Consider the following 15,982-nt stretch of genomic DNA (forward strand, 5'->3'; position numbering starts at 1 on the left):
ATTATATTTGGATTAATTATAGTGCTTTTCTTGGGAATGCAAGTGAGAAGAAGAAGAAGTGCAAAACAAAACAAAAAAAAAACCCCCCAAAATCCGATCCACCCAACCTGAACCGAAAAACCTTGAAAATTTCAGGTCGGGTTGGACCGGGCTGAGTAGGGTTAGATACGACATTTTTTAACGCCTTTACTAACTCTTACGTTGAATTTTTTAAGGACATTTTAGAAGTTCTTGATCAATTAATCCTTGCAATAGTCCATTTTTTATCCAAACATGAATTGTTAGGTCTCCACTGATATTTATATAATTAAATGAAAAATTTGGGAGTATAAATTTTTAGGGTCGTACCAAACATATTTCTAATCTTTTTCTATTTCTGGAATAGAAATTTTGTGCGATTACGAAACGTGTTCTTCAACTCATAATAGAACTAGAAAAAACTATTTCTAAATAGATTGTTCCCGAAATCGATTTGTTCGTAGGCACTCTTTGCAGGCATCGTGCAAGTTCCATTTGCGATCGGTTACGAATGCATGACATGCGGTGCCCCAACTAATAATCGTCGCTCGTGGTTATTCCCGGCCGCACCATCCCACAAAGATCGGGCATTATGAGAACTTGCGTTCCACACTCTCCGGCGATGACAAAGGCTTCAGAAAGGATGCGCACGCCCTGATAAATGCAGACACTGTCGAGGTGGTTGGCGCAGCAGCAAAATGGTATAACCATTTTTGGCGAGACCACGAGTTCGATTCAAAGTCGCGAACATAACTTAAAGTCCCCATGACGTGGACGGCTATTGTCTCTCGCACCTGTTTTACTCTTGTGAAGGAAAGAAAATGAACTTCACCGAGAGCATTGGTCGGTAAACGAGTCCTGCAATTTGAGGAAAATCCAGGGGTGCAATGCGCACGTTACCCTGTTTCATTTTGGTAATGACACGTTAGCCTTTTTTCCTCTGTTTTCTTCTTGTGGCTGGAGAACAAGCACGACTGCAGCTCCGCCGAAAAAGGGGGATGGCGACCATTGAGCATAGTAAATTAGCATTTAGGCCTAGACCCCACCAAACCCAGACGGGGACGTGGGTGTATATATTGGTACGGGAACGCCACCAGCAAGCTAACGGAATCAGCAGCAGCAAGTTGCAGAAACAGGGGTGCTTTTGGGTTCGGCCAGAAACAACAAAAAGGCGGCGACTTGGAGTGAGAATGGTCGGCGCCGGCGATGTTGCCAAGCCAAGAGGAGAAGCGGAAGGCGGAGATGGAGACGGAGGAGAGAGAGACAGCGTGAGGGTGTGCGGGATGCAATTCGCGTACGAGGGGCAGCCCCCGCTCTTCCTCGACTTCAACCTCTCTGTGTCTCCTGGATCTCGTTGCCTTCTCCTCGGCGCCAATGGATCGGGTTCGTTCGTTATCGTGACAATCTCTTCGTTCGCTTCTCTAATTCTTTTCGCTAGTTCTAGCATCCCTGTTCAGTCCCTAGTTCTTTGGCACCTTTCAGGTTGATACATACCGTTGTTGCTGCGTTCCATTTGTGCTCTGATAGTTAGGTCTGGTCTCGGTGACTCTGTTTCATTGGTTCTGTCGAATTCTGTTATCTGGGTACGCCAATTTTGCTTATATGGAGATAGTTTCGCAGAATTAAAGCATTGTAGCTTCCTTCCTCCATGATCATTTGAGGGTTGTGGAATTACTTGGTTGGATCCTTACTTCCATTTGGTAGTTTCTATGGTGGAAGATCGGTGACTCTTTGATGCCGAATAGAAGGATCTTCTTCTAAGAAGTTACTTGCCTCTTCAGCACTAGGCTTACTTTACAATTAGATTGACCGCATTTTCTTTAGCAGTCTGTGTTGTCTTTCTTGGGTCTTTGAATTCACCCTTCATTGTACATAATTTTTTGCAGGCAAGACCACTTTACTGAAAATTCTCGCGGGTAAGCACATGGTTGGAGGTCAGAATGTAGTCCGTGTGCTGAATCGCTCTGCTTTTCATGATACTAAATTGGTCTGCAGCGGTGATTTGGCCTACTTGGGAGGATCCTGGAGTAAAACAGTTGGCTCTGCTGTGAGTTCCTGATCCTCTTCCGAAATGTGGTGCATTTACCTTTTACTAATTGGGAAAGAGTTGGTAGCAATGGCACATGTATAATTCATGAGACTATAGGACAGATGAGTTTGCTACATGATCCCAAGGGACATGAATTAGGTTCTCAGCTTTTTGTTGTTGGCTGTAGTAGAAAACTTTGGAGACCTGCAATTGAAATAATTTTACTGTCATCCCGATTTCACGATGTATTTAGGTCAGTAATTTCTTTCATATTGTAATCTAATGATAGCTTTTGCAAAATCCTCAAAAGAAAAATTGAGAGACCCATATTCAAAAAGCTTCAGCTAAACTTCAGTTTTTTTCCTTTTCTTGTGAGAGATTCTTTCGTTTAATGGCAGTGCTATCTTGGCTCTTTGTGATGCTTCTACCTCTTATCTGAATGATGAAGTAAGGCTCCATGCTTCAAAGCAATGGCAAAACGAATTCATATAAACCCAAAGGGAAATATAGCTTAGTTTGTAATTTGTCATCGTATTGTAATGCTGCAAGCCACTTGCTACCTCAATCTGATCAAAGAAACCTTATTGTTTTTCACCTAGTAATGTTAGGTTGTATGCTTATGCACGACCTTTTGACTCATCTAAATATCTCAGTTTGTGAGAATTCTGACTTGTGAGAATTAAATCTTGAGGAAAATCTTGATAAGCTGTTAGCTCTACAATAGACTGAGTCTGGAACAATTTTCCTTTTTGCTTGCTCTACTCTTTCTAATTTTGCTTCCTTTGTTTCTTTCTTTCTCTGTTAAGTTTCACTCCCAAGAGCTTCATATAGTTTGTTTGGAAATGTTAAGAGACATTTGAATATTTTACCACAGATTCTGAGTTTGGGGCAGCAATTGTCTTGATCATATAGGTTTTGTTGATAGCATGCTGTATGTCAGTTCTGTAGTATGTATAAAGCAAGTTCCTTCTAAAATTTTCAGGGAGAGATTCCACTACAGGGAGACTTCTCTGCAGAACATATGATATTTGGAGGTCAGTCTGGAAAAATAGTCTGCTTGTATGTTTTGATTTCCCTCTATGCACTTCTGGAATTGTGAGAAATCCTGGTAAATGAACAACTCTGAGCAGCATTTGTCTTCTGAGAGATGGAGAGAGTGTGGGGGTTGGGCATCGGGGGGGTGGGGGGGCAGAGAAAGGAAGGTCTTGAGTAGCCTTTTTTTTTACAATTATTACTTGTCTATTTGTCAAAATCTCCACTCGTTGTGACAATTATGCTTCTTTTCTGTCATGTTATTGGCATTTCGATCTGCACAACATTTCACAACCTCCTGAAATGCCTTTCCTGCTAAAGGAACAAATCTGAATTTTTCAAATTTATGATCATGGCAGTGGAAGGGGCTGATCCGGTAAGGAGAGAAAAGTTGATTGAGCTGCTTGATATCGATCTGCAATGGAGAATGCACAAGGTTTCAGATGGGCAGCGTCGGCGTGTCCAGATTTGCATGGGTCTTCTTCATCCATTTCAGGTACTGAATGCATGCTCAATTTAAGAAAAGAATGAGCAATTTAAGATTGAAAAGACTCTTCATCCATTTAATGGCTGTTTATTTGAAGTCTTTGGGACCTAAGATCTCCTAGGTACTGTCTTTTAATGGTATTAGCTGTGTCACAACTCTGTTCCGGTGATGACCATATTTGGCTGATGAATGTTTGAAAGTAGTGCAATTGCATTTGAGTGAGTTAGCAAATTAAATATTTCAATTCAAACTTGAGATGTCTAATGTGACTGCATCTGCGATGGGCATCCACTTTTTGGAGAGTGGTAATTCCATTCATACAGATGATAGTGCATGGAGAGTTGGCTAGCTTAGACCTGTTTTCACGAATGGCTTGATGCCTGTGCAGGGCCAATTTCTTGATATTTTGTGCATTCTTTTATCGTTGACTCAAAAGCTTTACCTCAGATCTTCATTAAACTTTCCAACGCCATCTTGCAAGATGGGAATTGGCCACATAAGTGGCTTTCCATTATCTCAGCTAAGAGTGTCAATCTGACAAATGTAGTCATTTCTTCATCTGATATGACACCTGCCATATGTGCAGGTTCTTCTACTTGATGAGGTTACAGTTGATCTGGATGTTGTCACTCGGATGGATTTCCTTGATTTCTTGAGGGAAGAGTGTGATCAGGTAAATTGCGTGCTTTTTCTCAAGCCACTGTTTTAGCTAGTATCTTCATTAATAGGAGGCTGAGATCTGCTCTGTGCACCCTTGAGGAGACTGACAACCAATTATCTTTTGTCTCCATTAGCTCCACTTTTCTTTGAAGTCGAAGACCACCCTCACGTTTTGACAAACAAACCTGCTCCCAGCTAACTTTTGCCCAAGACCGCCCTCATGTTTTGACAAACAATCCTGGTCCCAGTTAACTTTTGCCCTCCTCGAGCTTCAGAATCCCCTTTTCTTTACATTTTGTTTCAACTGCACATATAACTTTCAAATTGGCACCAATAGTTGATGAGGCTACATATAACAGCTTTGATCAACTGATGCCTGCCTGCATAAGAGAGTTTTTCAGATGTCCAGATATTTAATCTAGCCATAACCTTGTTGATAAGAGGTTCAATCTCTATCAGATAGTCTTCCAGAGATAAGGGCACCCCAAGATACTTAAAAGGAAGTTTTCCTCTCTCGAAACCACAAATATGTAAATATCTCAGCCACCTGCTTCTCTGTATAACCTGCTACAAACACTTCAGTCTTGGCAGGAGTCCCTTTGAGACCAGAATTTTCCCTGAAGTAGTTTATAATGGTGATAATCTCCCTTAGAGAATCAGCATCACCCTCAAAGAACGCCATAACATCATCAGCAAAACATATATGAGTAAGATGGACTCTTGAGCACGAAGGATGGTACTTGACAAACCCAACTCTGGCAGCAGCATTTAATAGGCTAGAAAGCACCTCCATAACAATCACAATGATATATGGTGATAGGGGATCTCCTTGCCTTAAACTCCTTCTCCGGGAAAATAACCTTCAAGAATATTGATAGAAACGGATGGAATTGCAATGCCGACTTTAACCCATTCCAAAAACAAAGTAGAAACGCCAGTAGAGACTAGAGTAGTGAACACAGAATCCCAGTCCATTAAGTTGAATACCTTCATTTGATCAACTTTACCCCACATCTTGTGAAATGCCAACCCTATGGTGATTCTTCACCAACTCATGAGCTAATAGCCCATTATCCCCGACTTATCTCCCTTCTGCAGATGCCGACTGATTCAAGCAGATAAAATCAAGCGGTATTTTCTTGAGTCTACCGGCTAGTAACTTTGTGATGCATTTATTCACAAGATTAGGCCTAAACTCAATCATCCTGGTCGCATTTGATGGTTTTAGCACAAGGATTACAACAGTAGCATTAACCACTTTGAGAATTTAGATGAATGAGAGAAATCATACAAAGCTGCACAAAGCTCATCCCCAATATCAGGCCCAGCACTAGAGAAGAAATTTGCACAAAATCCATTAGGACCAGGTGCCTTGTCCGAATTCTGTAATCTCCTAAGAGGTAATAGGCAGAACAAGATTTTCCTGTGAAGCAGTTGGCAGCTTATGCTGTGACATAAAATATGAATTGGCAAGTGAGACACCGGAACAACAGACTCAAGAGTGCCTAATAAATCTTTATTAAAGGATACTGCTTCATTTGCTATTAGATATTGCCCTTCAGTCCTTGTGCCATCTGCAGAATAGAGAACACTAAGAGGTTCTGACTTTTAACAGATCTATGAAAATAGCTAGAATTTTGATCTCCTGGCTTTAGCAATGTCATCCTTGACCTTTGTCGAAGATAAGACTCCTCATAATTCCGTATTCCAGAGCTTAGCTCGAAGAGAAAATTCCTCATGCAAAAAATAGCCTGCTGAAGAGACAATGACTTTGCTTTACACTGTGGAACCTGCAGAGGAATGGAGTTGATATGGTCTTTGTGATACCCTTTTAAAATATTTTACATCTGAATGCATCATATAAGGAATTGAACATAGAAACACTCTTCATCATAATACCAGGCCTTCTGTACAACCTCTAAAAATAGAGGGTGCTTGCTCCAAAAGCTGAAGTATTTGAAAGGCTTAGGATGAGCCATGTCAGCACCTTTGAATCTGACCAAACTATAGCAGTCATCGTAGCAAGCCGCTGGAACAAATTCAGTATTAGAGTGAGGAAAAGCGCTTAACCAAGCATCAAGAAAAGGCAACCACCTTATTAAATAAACACTTTTACCAGAACTCTAAAGAGTTCTCTTCCCACAAAAGCAAATTCTCTTATTGGTCCAAGTAAAAAAGGAACCAATATACTTGAGATCAAGTAAATCAGATGTTTGCAGAGCAGCATTAAAATCATCCATATTCGAGACGTGGGTAGAATCAGAGTTGCTTGCTTCAGAGAAATCCTTGTTGTGTTGATATCCCCAAGAACAACCCAGGGTAATGAAGCACCATTGGGTAAAGCAGACATATTTACCCATAATGACTTCCTTTCAAGGACTTCATTTGAAGCATACACAAAACTGGCTAAAAAAACATCTTCCTGAAGGAAAATGGAGCTGCCCATAAACTGGGAACAAGCAAACATAAGTTGAACCTGAACAGCATCTTCTTGAAGAATTGAAATTCTGCCAAGGTGATGGAAAGAATGGTTTGTAATTTTATGCCAATTGGGGAAAACTGATGCCACAATACCATCAACACTTAATTCCTGAACTTCAGTTCTGAAGAGGCAAAACAAATAAACATTTCTACATAACTAGTGACTCAACCTCCTTTTTTCTACGAGGCTTATTAAAGCCTCGAATGTCCCATGAAAAGAAACTCATTGAATTGAAGAAGGGCCAGAAGCACCAGCAAACTTCTTCAAGTCAGGAGAGATATTCCGAGGTCCTGTTCTACCTCTTTGTAGCTGTACTATATTCATCAAAATTGCAGATGAATTTTTTCGAAGGGCCTGGTGGTACTTATAAGAGAAATATGTGGCTAACACTTATCAACTCTTGTGGAAGAGCTGTTAGCGGCAACAACATCCATAGTATCAACAATGGGATCATATATTAAATCAGGCATGCCAGCCAGTTCATCATCTGAAATTTGCCTCATCAGACAAAACCTGAAACTTATTTGCTGTCTCGACTTCCAAAGTTGCCATTTTCACAATAGAGCCAATGATGTCCTCATCCTTCTTAGATATAACATCAACTGCTTTAGCAAAGTGATTTGTTTCAATCACTTTGTCCTTTTTCTTAGGCACCCAATCCTTCACCGCTGCACTCTGACCCGAGTCTCCACGTCTGCTCTTCTCTGCCCGAAAGCCAAGAAGTTGGCTTTGTCAACACACCTTGAGCATTTGCTTACCTATAAAAGTATGGTTTGACATCACAAAAATTAGATAGGCATGCTAATTATGTACTATTTGTTGCATATACATCTGATTGTGTTGTGTCAAACATTTGGGGTGTTTCCTGACTTGTGCTGCTGTTTTTTGTGTTCTTATCTCACCCTTAAAAATGTCATTTACAGAGAGGAGCTGCAATAGTATATGCAACACACATATTTGACGGGCTGGAGACGTGGGCAACTCATCTTGTTTACATCCAAGATGGTGAATTGAGAAGGGCAGAGAGATTGATGGAGGTTGACGATTTGAAGAGCTCGGCTAATCTTCACTCGGTAGTCGAGGCTTGGTTGCGGGCAGAGACGAAGCGTGAGAAGAAGAAACCGGCGACTAATCTTTCCCAGCCCCAGAAAACATCTCTATCTGGTGCTTCTCCTTTTCAGTCGTCGAGACACATGGCTTATTATCGATGATTACAGTGGTTAATATGGAGCGGGATAGAAGAATGATATTGCAGTTATCACAGGGATATAGTTGCATATGTGATGAGAATGACATTGCATGTTGCAGAAAACTATAGTTGAACTTGCACCATTTGGTGTATGTTGTTGATGTTTGTTTTCCCTTTTCTCCATGCCTGAGAAATTTCCCAGTGTTTTAAGGCATTTTTATTATTATTATTATTATAGTTGCATAAGTTCATAGAGGTGTTGGTGGGGCTGACAATTAGTTCTACATGTAATGAGTGTTGGGGCAAAATTTTAAGTCAGATTTGAGCTAAGATGCTTTTATTAATCATGTCATATTCTTGAATTCTAAGCACCACAAACACATTTATTAAATAGTTTGCGCGGCACGACGGGTTTTAACATATAATCTCTTATATGGCATGGCATGTTACTGTGTTTAGATATATCGATGTGTGACCGATGTGATAAATAGACTATTTGTGTTGAACCTGCTTAAGTGTGTTGTAAATAAATCGAAAGGGTCAGTTTTTGCGCGGGACGTTTTGTAGTTGTGTATAGATGAATGATTTAATTGACGACACTTAGACGATTAAGCTTGATACCAACACAATGAAGTTTAACCCCATCGTGATTAACTACCTCTTTCTTCTCTCATCATTTTTGTTTTTGGCTAATGTAGCTTACTATGTTCACGAACCATTAGCATTGCTTGATAGAATAGTATCACATAGTCTTGATCGCACAAGTAAAAAGTTTTAGGATTCGGTTGTATTTTGATACAAGAATATAGTATAATAATTGGAAAAGTAATTTCGCCCAACTTCTCAAATAATTTGGTATTTTTTATTCTCTGATTTAATTGCTCATATATCGATAATTTTTTTATTGCCAAATAACGGAGTGAAATAAATCGAAGTATAATGATTCTCTCTTTTTCAAGGAGGAGGATATATGCTATTGTCATCGGCCGACAAATTTAGCTACGAAATAACCCGTATAGCGCTTGGCGAATTGAGAGCATCAAGCCAGCCTACTTCGATCTTGGTTTCGGCCATTCATAATCTTATTAGTAAAGCGGCATTAATTCATGATTAGTTTGTGCATGGGAGGTTAACCCCACCTTCAGAGCTCCTCAAAGTATATTCCTTTTGACCTAAAACTCCTAGCACAAACTACTTTGACACAACTCCTACGAACCGGTTGTATCTTCACTTCTATATGACTCACTCTTCACCCCAACGCTAAGACTTTTGATGCATTATTCTCATAATTTCGATTGTTAAGATTGAGTTTAAAGAGAATATATATATATATTATTTGTCTCATTTCTCTCTTCTATGTATATGTGTGTGCGTTACTCATAAAGATCGAATCCCACACTTAACACTCTCCAACCCAGACTCTCAATTTCTTTATCAGTAACGCCGTATGCCGGTTGGCAAACAAATTCTTGTAGTGGGCAATAGTTTTACCATATGGGGAATTGATAAATGTAAACAGTAAAATGATTACTCACGTGAGAGAAAAATGTAGCATTTTTTCTTTTTGCCTTTGGCACGTGCACGACAGTCTTGCGGGGCCGCCCCGCGAAAAGGGAAAGGGTGTACTTGAACACTCGGCAAAGCAAACACCAATTGTGAGCAGAGCAGAGTAAGAATGTTGGGTTCTCCCTCCGCCCCCACCTCCTCCTCCGCCGCCGCCGCTGCCGCCGCTTTCCGGAGCTCTCTTCTTCACTCCTCCACCACTCACAGGACCAGAATTTTCCCTTCCACCTCTCACCCGGTAGAAATTCCGGCGCAATTCGTTTCCTTTTCCTTTTTTTTGTTTGGCTTTTATTCTCGGCTCTCGACCCTATCTGTTTTCTCTTCGTCTTGCCTCGTGGGGATCGCAGATATCTGTGGAGTGTGTGGGGGTCCAATCGTGTTCGTCGCGCGCTGCTGCTCCGATTAGAGCCATGGCTGCGGAGGCTGAGATTCTCTGGGCGCCCGACAAGGAGTCTCGCGCTTCTGCTCCTCGTACCCCTGCTGTCTCTCGCGCCTTTTAACTTTTTCGTTAATCTTATCATTTCAGATTGTGGATGTCATGTTTCTCTCAGTCCTTTCAACAATGTAACAAAATCTTAAACCTTTATATGGTCCTTGAATTATGAAGAGGGTTACTTCGGCGTCGTTCTTCTTTTTTCCTGTGCGTGTGCCTGTTCGTAAATGAAAAAAATCTAATTTTTTCTGTTTCTTCAATGTTTTAGGGAGCAAGCAGGCATTGATATCTTTGTCTGATAAAACTGATTTGGCTTTTCTTGGAAAGGGCCTCCAGGAATTGGGGTGAGGACTTTACTTGCACACTTCTCGTGTCCATGTGCGTGCGTGTGTGTAGCTTAGGTGCTGAAGCCTCATTGTTTGTGATTGATTTTGGGCACGTCTCATTGCTTGTGGATAGTGTCTTTCCTACATGAGTGCACATGACATAAGTACTTCTTGTGTCAGCACATACAAGTGTTTTTTTTTTTTTTTTTTGGTGAAGAGCACATACAAGTGTTTCATGATGTCTTAACTGATTAAAACATTTAGGTATACTACTGTCTCAACTGGAGGGACTGCATCTGCTCTGGAAAATGCCGGGTTGTCTGTCAGCAAAGTGGAACAGCTGACTTGCTTCCCCGAAATGGTTTGTTTGTTAGTGCCTTGTATGCTTTTTTTTTTTCTTTGGTTGCCTTGCATTAAGAGGCTGATGGCAACGAATGACGACGACAGTCAAGATTGGCACTGCGCTAATGCCGTATGACTTGAAATCGCTCTGGGCTTCAAGTGGTTTGTCTAGGATCTTCACAGCTTTAAGTAACATTATCATGCTACACCCATTCCTTGATGGCAATGATCGGATACCTTAATCCCTTCAGACCACTCAAGCCTTTCCTGCTCATAGCAAATGAATCAATTCCTAGTCACTAATGCTCATCATGATTTTTGGAGATTCCTCCACTGAGACCGTACTTTCGGGACTCTGTTGTGAAATTGAGTGCCATTTGTCCTTATTTCATTACCACGGATCCAACTTGCCTGGACTCCGGCATAGAGCACCTGATGCCCCAAACCTTTCTTCTGCCCCTCTTTGAGATCCATTTATCCTTACAAACGTGTTGAACCATTAAAACCTACCAAATCTCTTTTCTTATTCTCTGTAAATACTCCTTACATTACAAAAAGTTGAAGAGAGTGTACTTCATTCTTGATTTTCAAGAGAAATCAGATGCAGATTTGCACAATGCGTGCTAGACTGCTAGTATATTTCACCAAGGAGAATTACTTCCTCACTGAATTCAATATCACATTTTTCAGTTAGTACATTCTAAATTTTCATGGTGCCTCTCTTTTTGACTGGTTGGGTATCTCTGTTGTTCGGGACATTTGACAGAGGATTTTCCTATTTAACATTCGTATTTGATAATTTCATCTCTTTTCTCTGCACGAGTGCGCACATCGCACCTAGAAGAATCTTCTTTTGGCAACTTTACTTAGATTTTAACTGGTAATTTTACATTACTCTCTTTGATAGCTGGATGGTCGCGTAAAGACCTTGCATCCTCATATTCATGGTGGAATCCTCGCTAGGAGAGATCAACAGCATCACATGGAGGCTCTCGATAAGCATGGAATTGGTAAGTTGTCTTGTAGGTTTATGCAAATCTGCATTTAAGGAGTTCACGAACAACTTCATGTAGTTGGACATCCTAACGTTTGCAAAAACATTTAACAGTTCGTCAGCTTAGAAATTCTGAGGACCAATATATATTGTCCTTTGCATTCCTATGGTCCTGCATAATGCTAGTATAATAAATGCAAGATGGAACTTGTGCAGGTACTTTTGATGTAGTGGTGGTTAATTTGTATCCATTCTACGAAAAAGTTACCTCTGCGGCTGATATTGAATTTGAAGATGGAATTGAGAATGTTGATATTGGTGGTCCTGCCATGATCAGAGCTGCTGCAAAGGTTCTTTTACTATTACATGTACACGTTCATGTTCATTATTACCATAGCATAGACTTGTTTATGTTTCGTTTATGCTTCATTGCATCTTAATTTGGAAGTATGCGGGAATATGATTGTATTTGGTGTCTTTAGATACACCTAGCTCACATATATCATGCAAAGTTTGCTAAATAGGCACTAGTGACCCAGGCATGTCATTAATTGAGAGCATGTCAACTTCTACATTGAGATTGTGGCTCCAGATTCCCTTCTTAGTATTTGGGGAATGGTTTCTCTTGTACACTTTTGCTAAAACAACAACTCGCCTCATGATGCTTGTTAAATTATAATCTGTAATAGGTATGTCTAATGTGTTGCACTTTTTTGAAGAGCTGTTGCTGGCTTGGCCCGTCTAAATATTAATATGCATGTTGTGGATTTTTCTGTAATTTTTCACGGAGTATGATAAAGTACTGGTAATCTGAATTGATGCTAACATTTGTCTCCTAACAGAATCATAAGGATGTCCTCGTTGTGGTTGATTCACATGACTACCCTGCGCTGCTGGAGTTCCTGAAGAGTAACGGAGATGATCAACAGTTCCGTAGAAAACTTGCTTGGAAGGCCTTTCAACATGTTGCTTCCTATGATTCTGCAGTGTCAGAGTGGCTTTGGAGACAAACAACTGGAGGTATTCATCTGGTTCATGTTCTCAATTGATGTCATAGCCACTAGGGCAATTCAAAGTGCATGTAGGTCTAAACACATTAAACAAATGAGGGGCTTTTATGGAGACTTTGTTGAGATGTATCCTTTAGTTTGTTTCCTTTGGAAATCAGTAATTTCAGTAGGTTGTTTTTCCTGTTAGTTTTTGAACTGAATAATGTAGAGGTTGACGACTCTTCTTTTTGATAGAGAAATTCCCTCCCAGCTTAACAGTGCCTCTATCTCTTAAAAGTCTTCTTCGTTATGGTGAAAATCCCCACCAGAAGGCTGCAATTTATGTGGACAAGAGTCTTGCTGAGGTTAATGGTGGTGGTATTGCGACTGCAATCCAACATCATGGAAAGGTGAGTCCTTGAATGTCATATGCCTACATCAAGGTCAATCTTTTGATGAAGTTGAAGTTGCAGTGGATCTAGTAATCAGAGCTTTGAAAACTTCATTAGATAGAGGAGGCAGTTTCTAAAATTGAATCTTGTTAGAGAATCGAATAGACAGTACGTTCATCTAATAGCTGAAGCTTTTTAATAAATTGACAAAGGCCTCAAGAAATCAATATGGCATTAGAGCAGGAGGTCATCATTGTGAATCTCTCGGGCACTTTATTTGCTTCTTCAACTTGATGATCACCCTTCATTTTTTGTTGAATTGCTAGCCTATGTGTGATGGAAAATATAGAGCATTTAAATACCAAATTACTCCATCTAACAGGATAGCTTAAACTTTTGGTTTTGTTGGCAGTTTGTGAAAATTCTGCAAAACATTCTCAAGGAGCATCTAGTTTCTTTTCTTTTCCAGGTCAACTATCTGCATATTCAGGGTGCAGCATGTTTAGTTATAATGAAACACCACTAACATTTTGGAAAGGCGATTCTCGATACAGGGGATTAATTGGCCTTTTTTAGTATCATAACCATGTGTTTTTGAGATGAGATTAGATGGTTTTTCGAAATCTCTGAGCAACTGCAATGAGTAGTTTGTTTCCATAAAGTTGTTTTACTCCATCAACAGAACATGGTAACAATAGGAGATCTATCTCTCATTGGTTGTGAAATATGTATTGATGCTGCAGGAAATGTCATATAATAACTATCTGGATGCTGATGCTGCCTGGAATTGTGTATCCGAGTTTAGCGACCCTACATGTGTCATTGTAAAGCATACAAATCCTTGTGGCGTAGCTTCCCGCGGTGATATTCTTGAAGCATACAGATTAGCAGTCAAAGCAGATCCAGTCAGTGCATTTGGTGGTATAGTGGCCTTCAATGTAGAGATTGATGAGGTATATACTTATTTCATTATGTAAGTTACAAAGAGAAAATTCTAATTTCCTTATATAATAGACCCACTGAATCCAGATATCATAAACTGAAAGAGGCTCCTCATTTTCTTATCCATATAGTTCCAGATTGAAGCTCATTCTTGAGTCAACTAGTTGGAGCTAAGAATTAGGCTAAATGTTAGGCCTATGGTTGCGCTCCATAATTTATTTAATTGTCGGATAAATAAAAAGGATCGTGATGTGAAACTTAAAACCTTGTTCAGCACGAGCATCCCTCAAAATCGAAACAACAATAGTGGTGTAGGTGCGGGTCTCCTATTGCTGAGTTAGTATTGTAGTGTTTCACTTGATAAAATTGATTGAGCTGAACATCATCACTAACCTTGCAATGTCCTACTGTGCATATAGAACTTGGCTAGGGAAATCCGGGAGTTCAGAAGCCCAACAGATGGTGAAACTCGGATGTTCTATGAGATTGTGGTGGCACCCAAGTACTCAAAGAAGGGGCTAGAGGTTCTCCGAGGGAAGTCGAAAACGTTGAGGATCCTGGAAGCGAAGAAGAATGAAAAAGGGAAGCTTTCACTGAGACAGGTCGGTGGGGGATGGCTGACTCAGGAGTCTGATGATTTAACTCCCGCAGACATCCAATTCAATGCAGTCTCAGGGACGACTCCACAAGAGAGCGAGCTTGAAGATGCAAAGTTTGCATGGCTCTGCGTTAAGCATGTCAAGAGCAATGCTATTGTCATAGCGAAGGTATTTTTCTCATCCTACTTTTCTTTCTCTCTCTTTCGCTCACAAGTTGATGGGAGAGGCTGAATACTATTTTGTTGACCATGGCAAGAACAAGTGCATGTTGGGCATGGGAAGTGGACAACCAAACCGTTTGGAGAGTTTGAGGATAGCTATGAGGAAATCCGGAGAGGGGGTCAAGGGGGCAGCCTTGGCGAGTGATGCATTCTTCCCATTTGGTAACTATCAAGCTTATATCTCTTTTATCACTTGTGATTGTGCAAAGATGAAATGGCCCACAATTCTCAGTGGGCAAAACCGCTCAACGGCTCTAAGGGCGACACTTAGCTAGTTTAGTGATTTCTAGGCAAATTGTGGTGTTGCAGATTTTGCTGCTCGTGACATTATGGGACATTTATGAATGTTAAGGACAGTCTCTTACTTGACATTAATAAATCGTTAGGTGGTCACTCACTGATACAGCTTAGAAAAATGATATATATGGAAGTCAACACCTAAAACCTGCAATTCTCATGCTTGTATCTGAACTCTGTCACCTTATATCAAGGTAGATTGTGTACTAAGCTGAATCTCTGTGTTATATATCCATAATGGGTCTTTATTCTCCTGTTCGTACGCAGCTTGGAACGATGCAGTAGAAGAAGCTTGTCAGAGTGGGATTGCTGTCATTGCAGAACCTGGTGGAAGCATTAGAGACCAGGATGCAATAGAATGTTGCGACAAGTATGGCGTATCACTTGTTTTCACTAATGTGAGGCACTTCAGACATTGATGCTGTACTTGACCTCCTCATCCCGCTCCAATATATCTAGGAAGATATTGCGCAAAGTAATCCTAGTGATTTTGTTCTTTGCTACAGCACGAGCGCATTGAGTGCTAAATATGATCTGTATGGGAGTTTTGCAGTCGCGCAGAAAATGGATTGCTTTTTGCTTAGCCATAATGAGCACTCGCAAACTTCGTTACTGTTGTAAGTTGTGTTTTGAATGTGTATTGCAACTCGGGGAATTAGGGTTTGCAATGGTTCGTGAATGTGAGCATTGCCATCAAGATGATCGAGAAAGAGAAGGTTTTGAAAGTTGGAATAATCGGTCAGATTAAGCGAGAGTCCCGTCATGAGACTAATCAGGTACCCCGAATGCGGTGGAGCTTTATGAGGTCATGGCCACCAAGATCAAGGTTTGCTTTGTCATGGATTATGATGCCAAAGGCGATGAGCTATTCAACAAGGGAGCCAAAGGTAAGCCGAAGGAGGATGTTGCCTGGAGCTACTTTCAACAGCTGATTGCTGCTGCTGTCAACTGTTGTTGTAGCCGAGGTGTTTGCCGCTGAGACATGAA

General features: G+C 40.6%; 2 protein-coding genes across 2 annotated transcripts; both read left to right on the forward strand.

Annotated features, from left to right (window-relative positions):
• Positions 1-917: 917 nt before the first annotated feature.
• LOC115729385 (ABC transporter I family member 19-like) lies at positions 918-8,259 on the forward strand. Its single transcript, XM_030659951.2, has 6 exons — positions 918-1,401; positions 1,905-2,065; positions 3,030-3,081; positions 3,439-3,575; positions 4,153-4,239; positions 7,632-8,259. The coding sequence occupies exons 1-6, from the start codon at positions 1,017-1,019 to the stop codon at positions 7,917-7,919; spliced, it is 1,110 nt and encodes a 369-aa protein (XP_030515811.2). The 5' UTR covers positions 918-1,016; the 3' UTR covers positions 7,920-8,259.
• A 1,246-nt stretch (positions 8,260-9,505) lies between these two features.
• On the forward strand, positions 9,506-15,699 carry LOC115729384 (bifunctional purine biosynthesis protein PurH). Its single transcript, XM_048271526.1, has 12 exons — positions 9,506-9,698; positions 9,808-9,931; positions 10,162-10,237; positions 10,484-10,580; positions 11,469-11,571; positions 11,772-11,905; positions 12,398-12,575; positions 12,800-12,954; positions 13,680-13,889; positions 14,298-14,645; positions 14,734-14,860; positions 15,263-15,699. Exons 1-12 carry the CDS (start codon positions 9,573-9,575, stop codon positions 15,412-15,414), a joined length of 1,830 nt encoding a protein of 609 aa, XP_048127483.1. The 5' UTR covers positions 9,506-9,572; the 3' UTR covers positions 15,415-15,699.
• Positions 15,700-15,982: the final 283 nt, after the last annotated feature.

Source organism: Rhodamnia argentea, chromosome 10 (genome assembly GCF_020921035.1).
Source record: "Rhodamnia argentea isolate NSW1041297 chromosome 10, ASM2092103v1, whole genome shotgun sequence".
In the NCBI taxonomy this organism is placed as follows: domain Eukaryota; kingdom Viridiplantae; phylum Streptophyta; class Magnoliopsida; order Myrtales; family Myrtaceae; genus Rhodamnia; species Rhodamnia argentea.

Excerpts from the sequence above, each read along its gene's own strand:
- LOC115729385 (XM_030659951.2), top strand. The coding sequence starts at position 1,017 with ATGGCGACCATTGAGCATAGTAAATTAGCATTTAGGCCTAGACCCCAC. Across the intron at positions 1,402-1,904 it reads CCTCGGCGCCAATGGATCGG|GCAAGACCACTTTACTGAAA; the intron begins GTTCGTTCGTTA and ends AATTTTTTGCAG. Across the intron at positions 3,082-3,438 it reads AGAACATATGATATTTGGAG|TGGAAGGGGCTGATCCGGTA; the intron begins GTCAGTCTGGAA and ends TGATCATGGCAG.
- LOC115729384 (XM_048271526.1), top strand. The coding sequence starts at position 9,573 with ATGTTGGGTTCTCCCTCCGCCCCCACCTCCTCCTCCGCCGCCGCCGCT. Across the intron at positions 9,932-10,161 it reads GTCTCGCGCTTCTGCTCCTC|GGAGCAAGCAGGCATTGATA; the intron begins GTACCCCTGCTG and ends TCAATGTTTTAG. Across the intron at positions 12,955-13,679 it reads CAATCCAACATCATGGAAAG|GAAATGTCATATAATAACTA; the intron begins GTGAGTCCTTGA and ends TTGATGCTGCAG.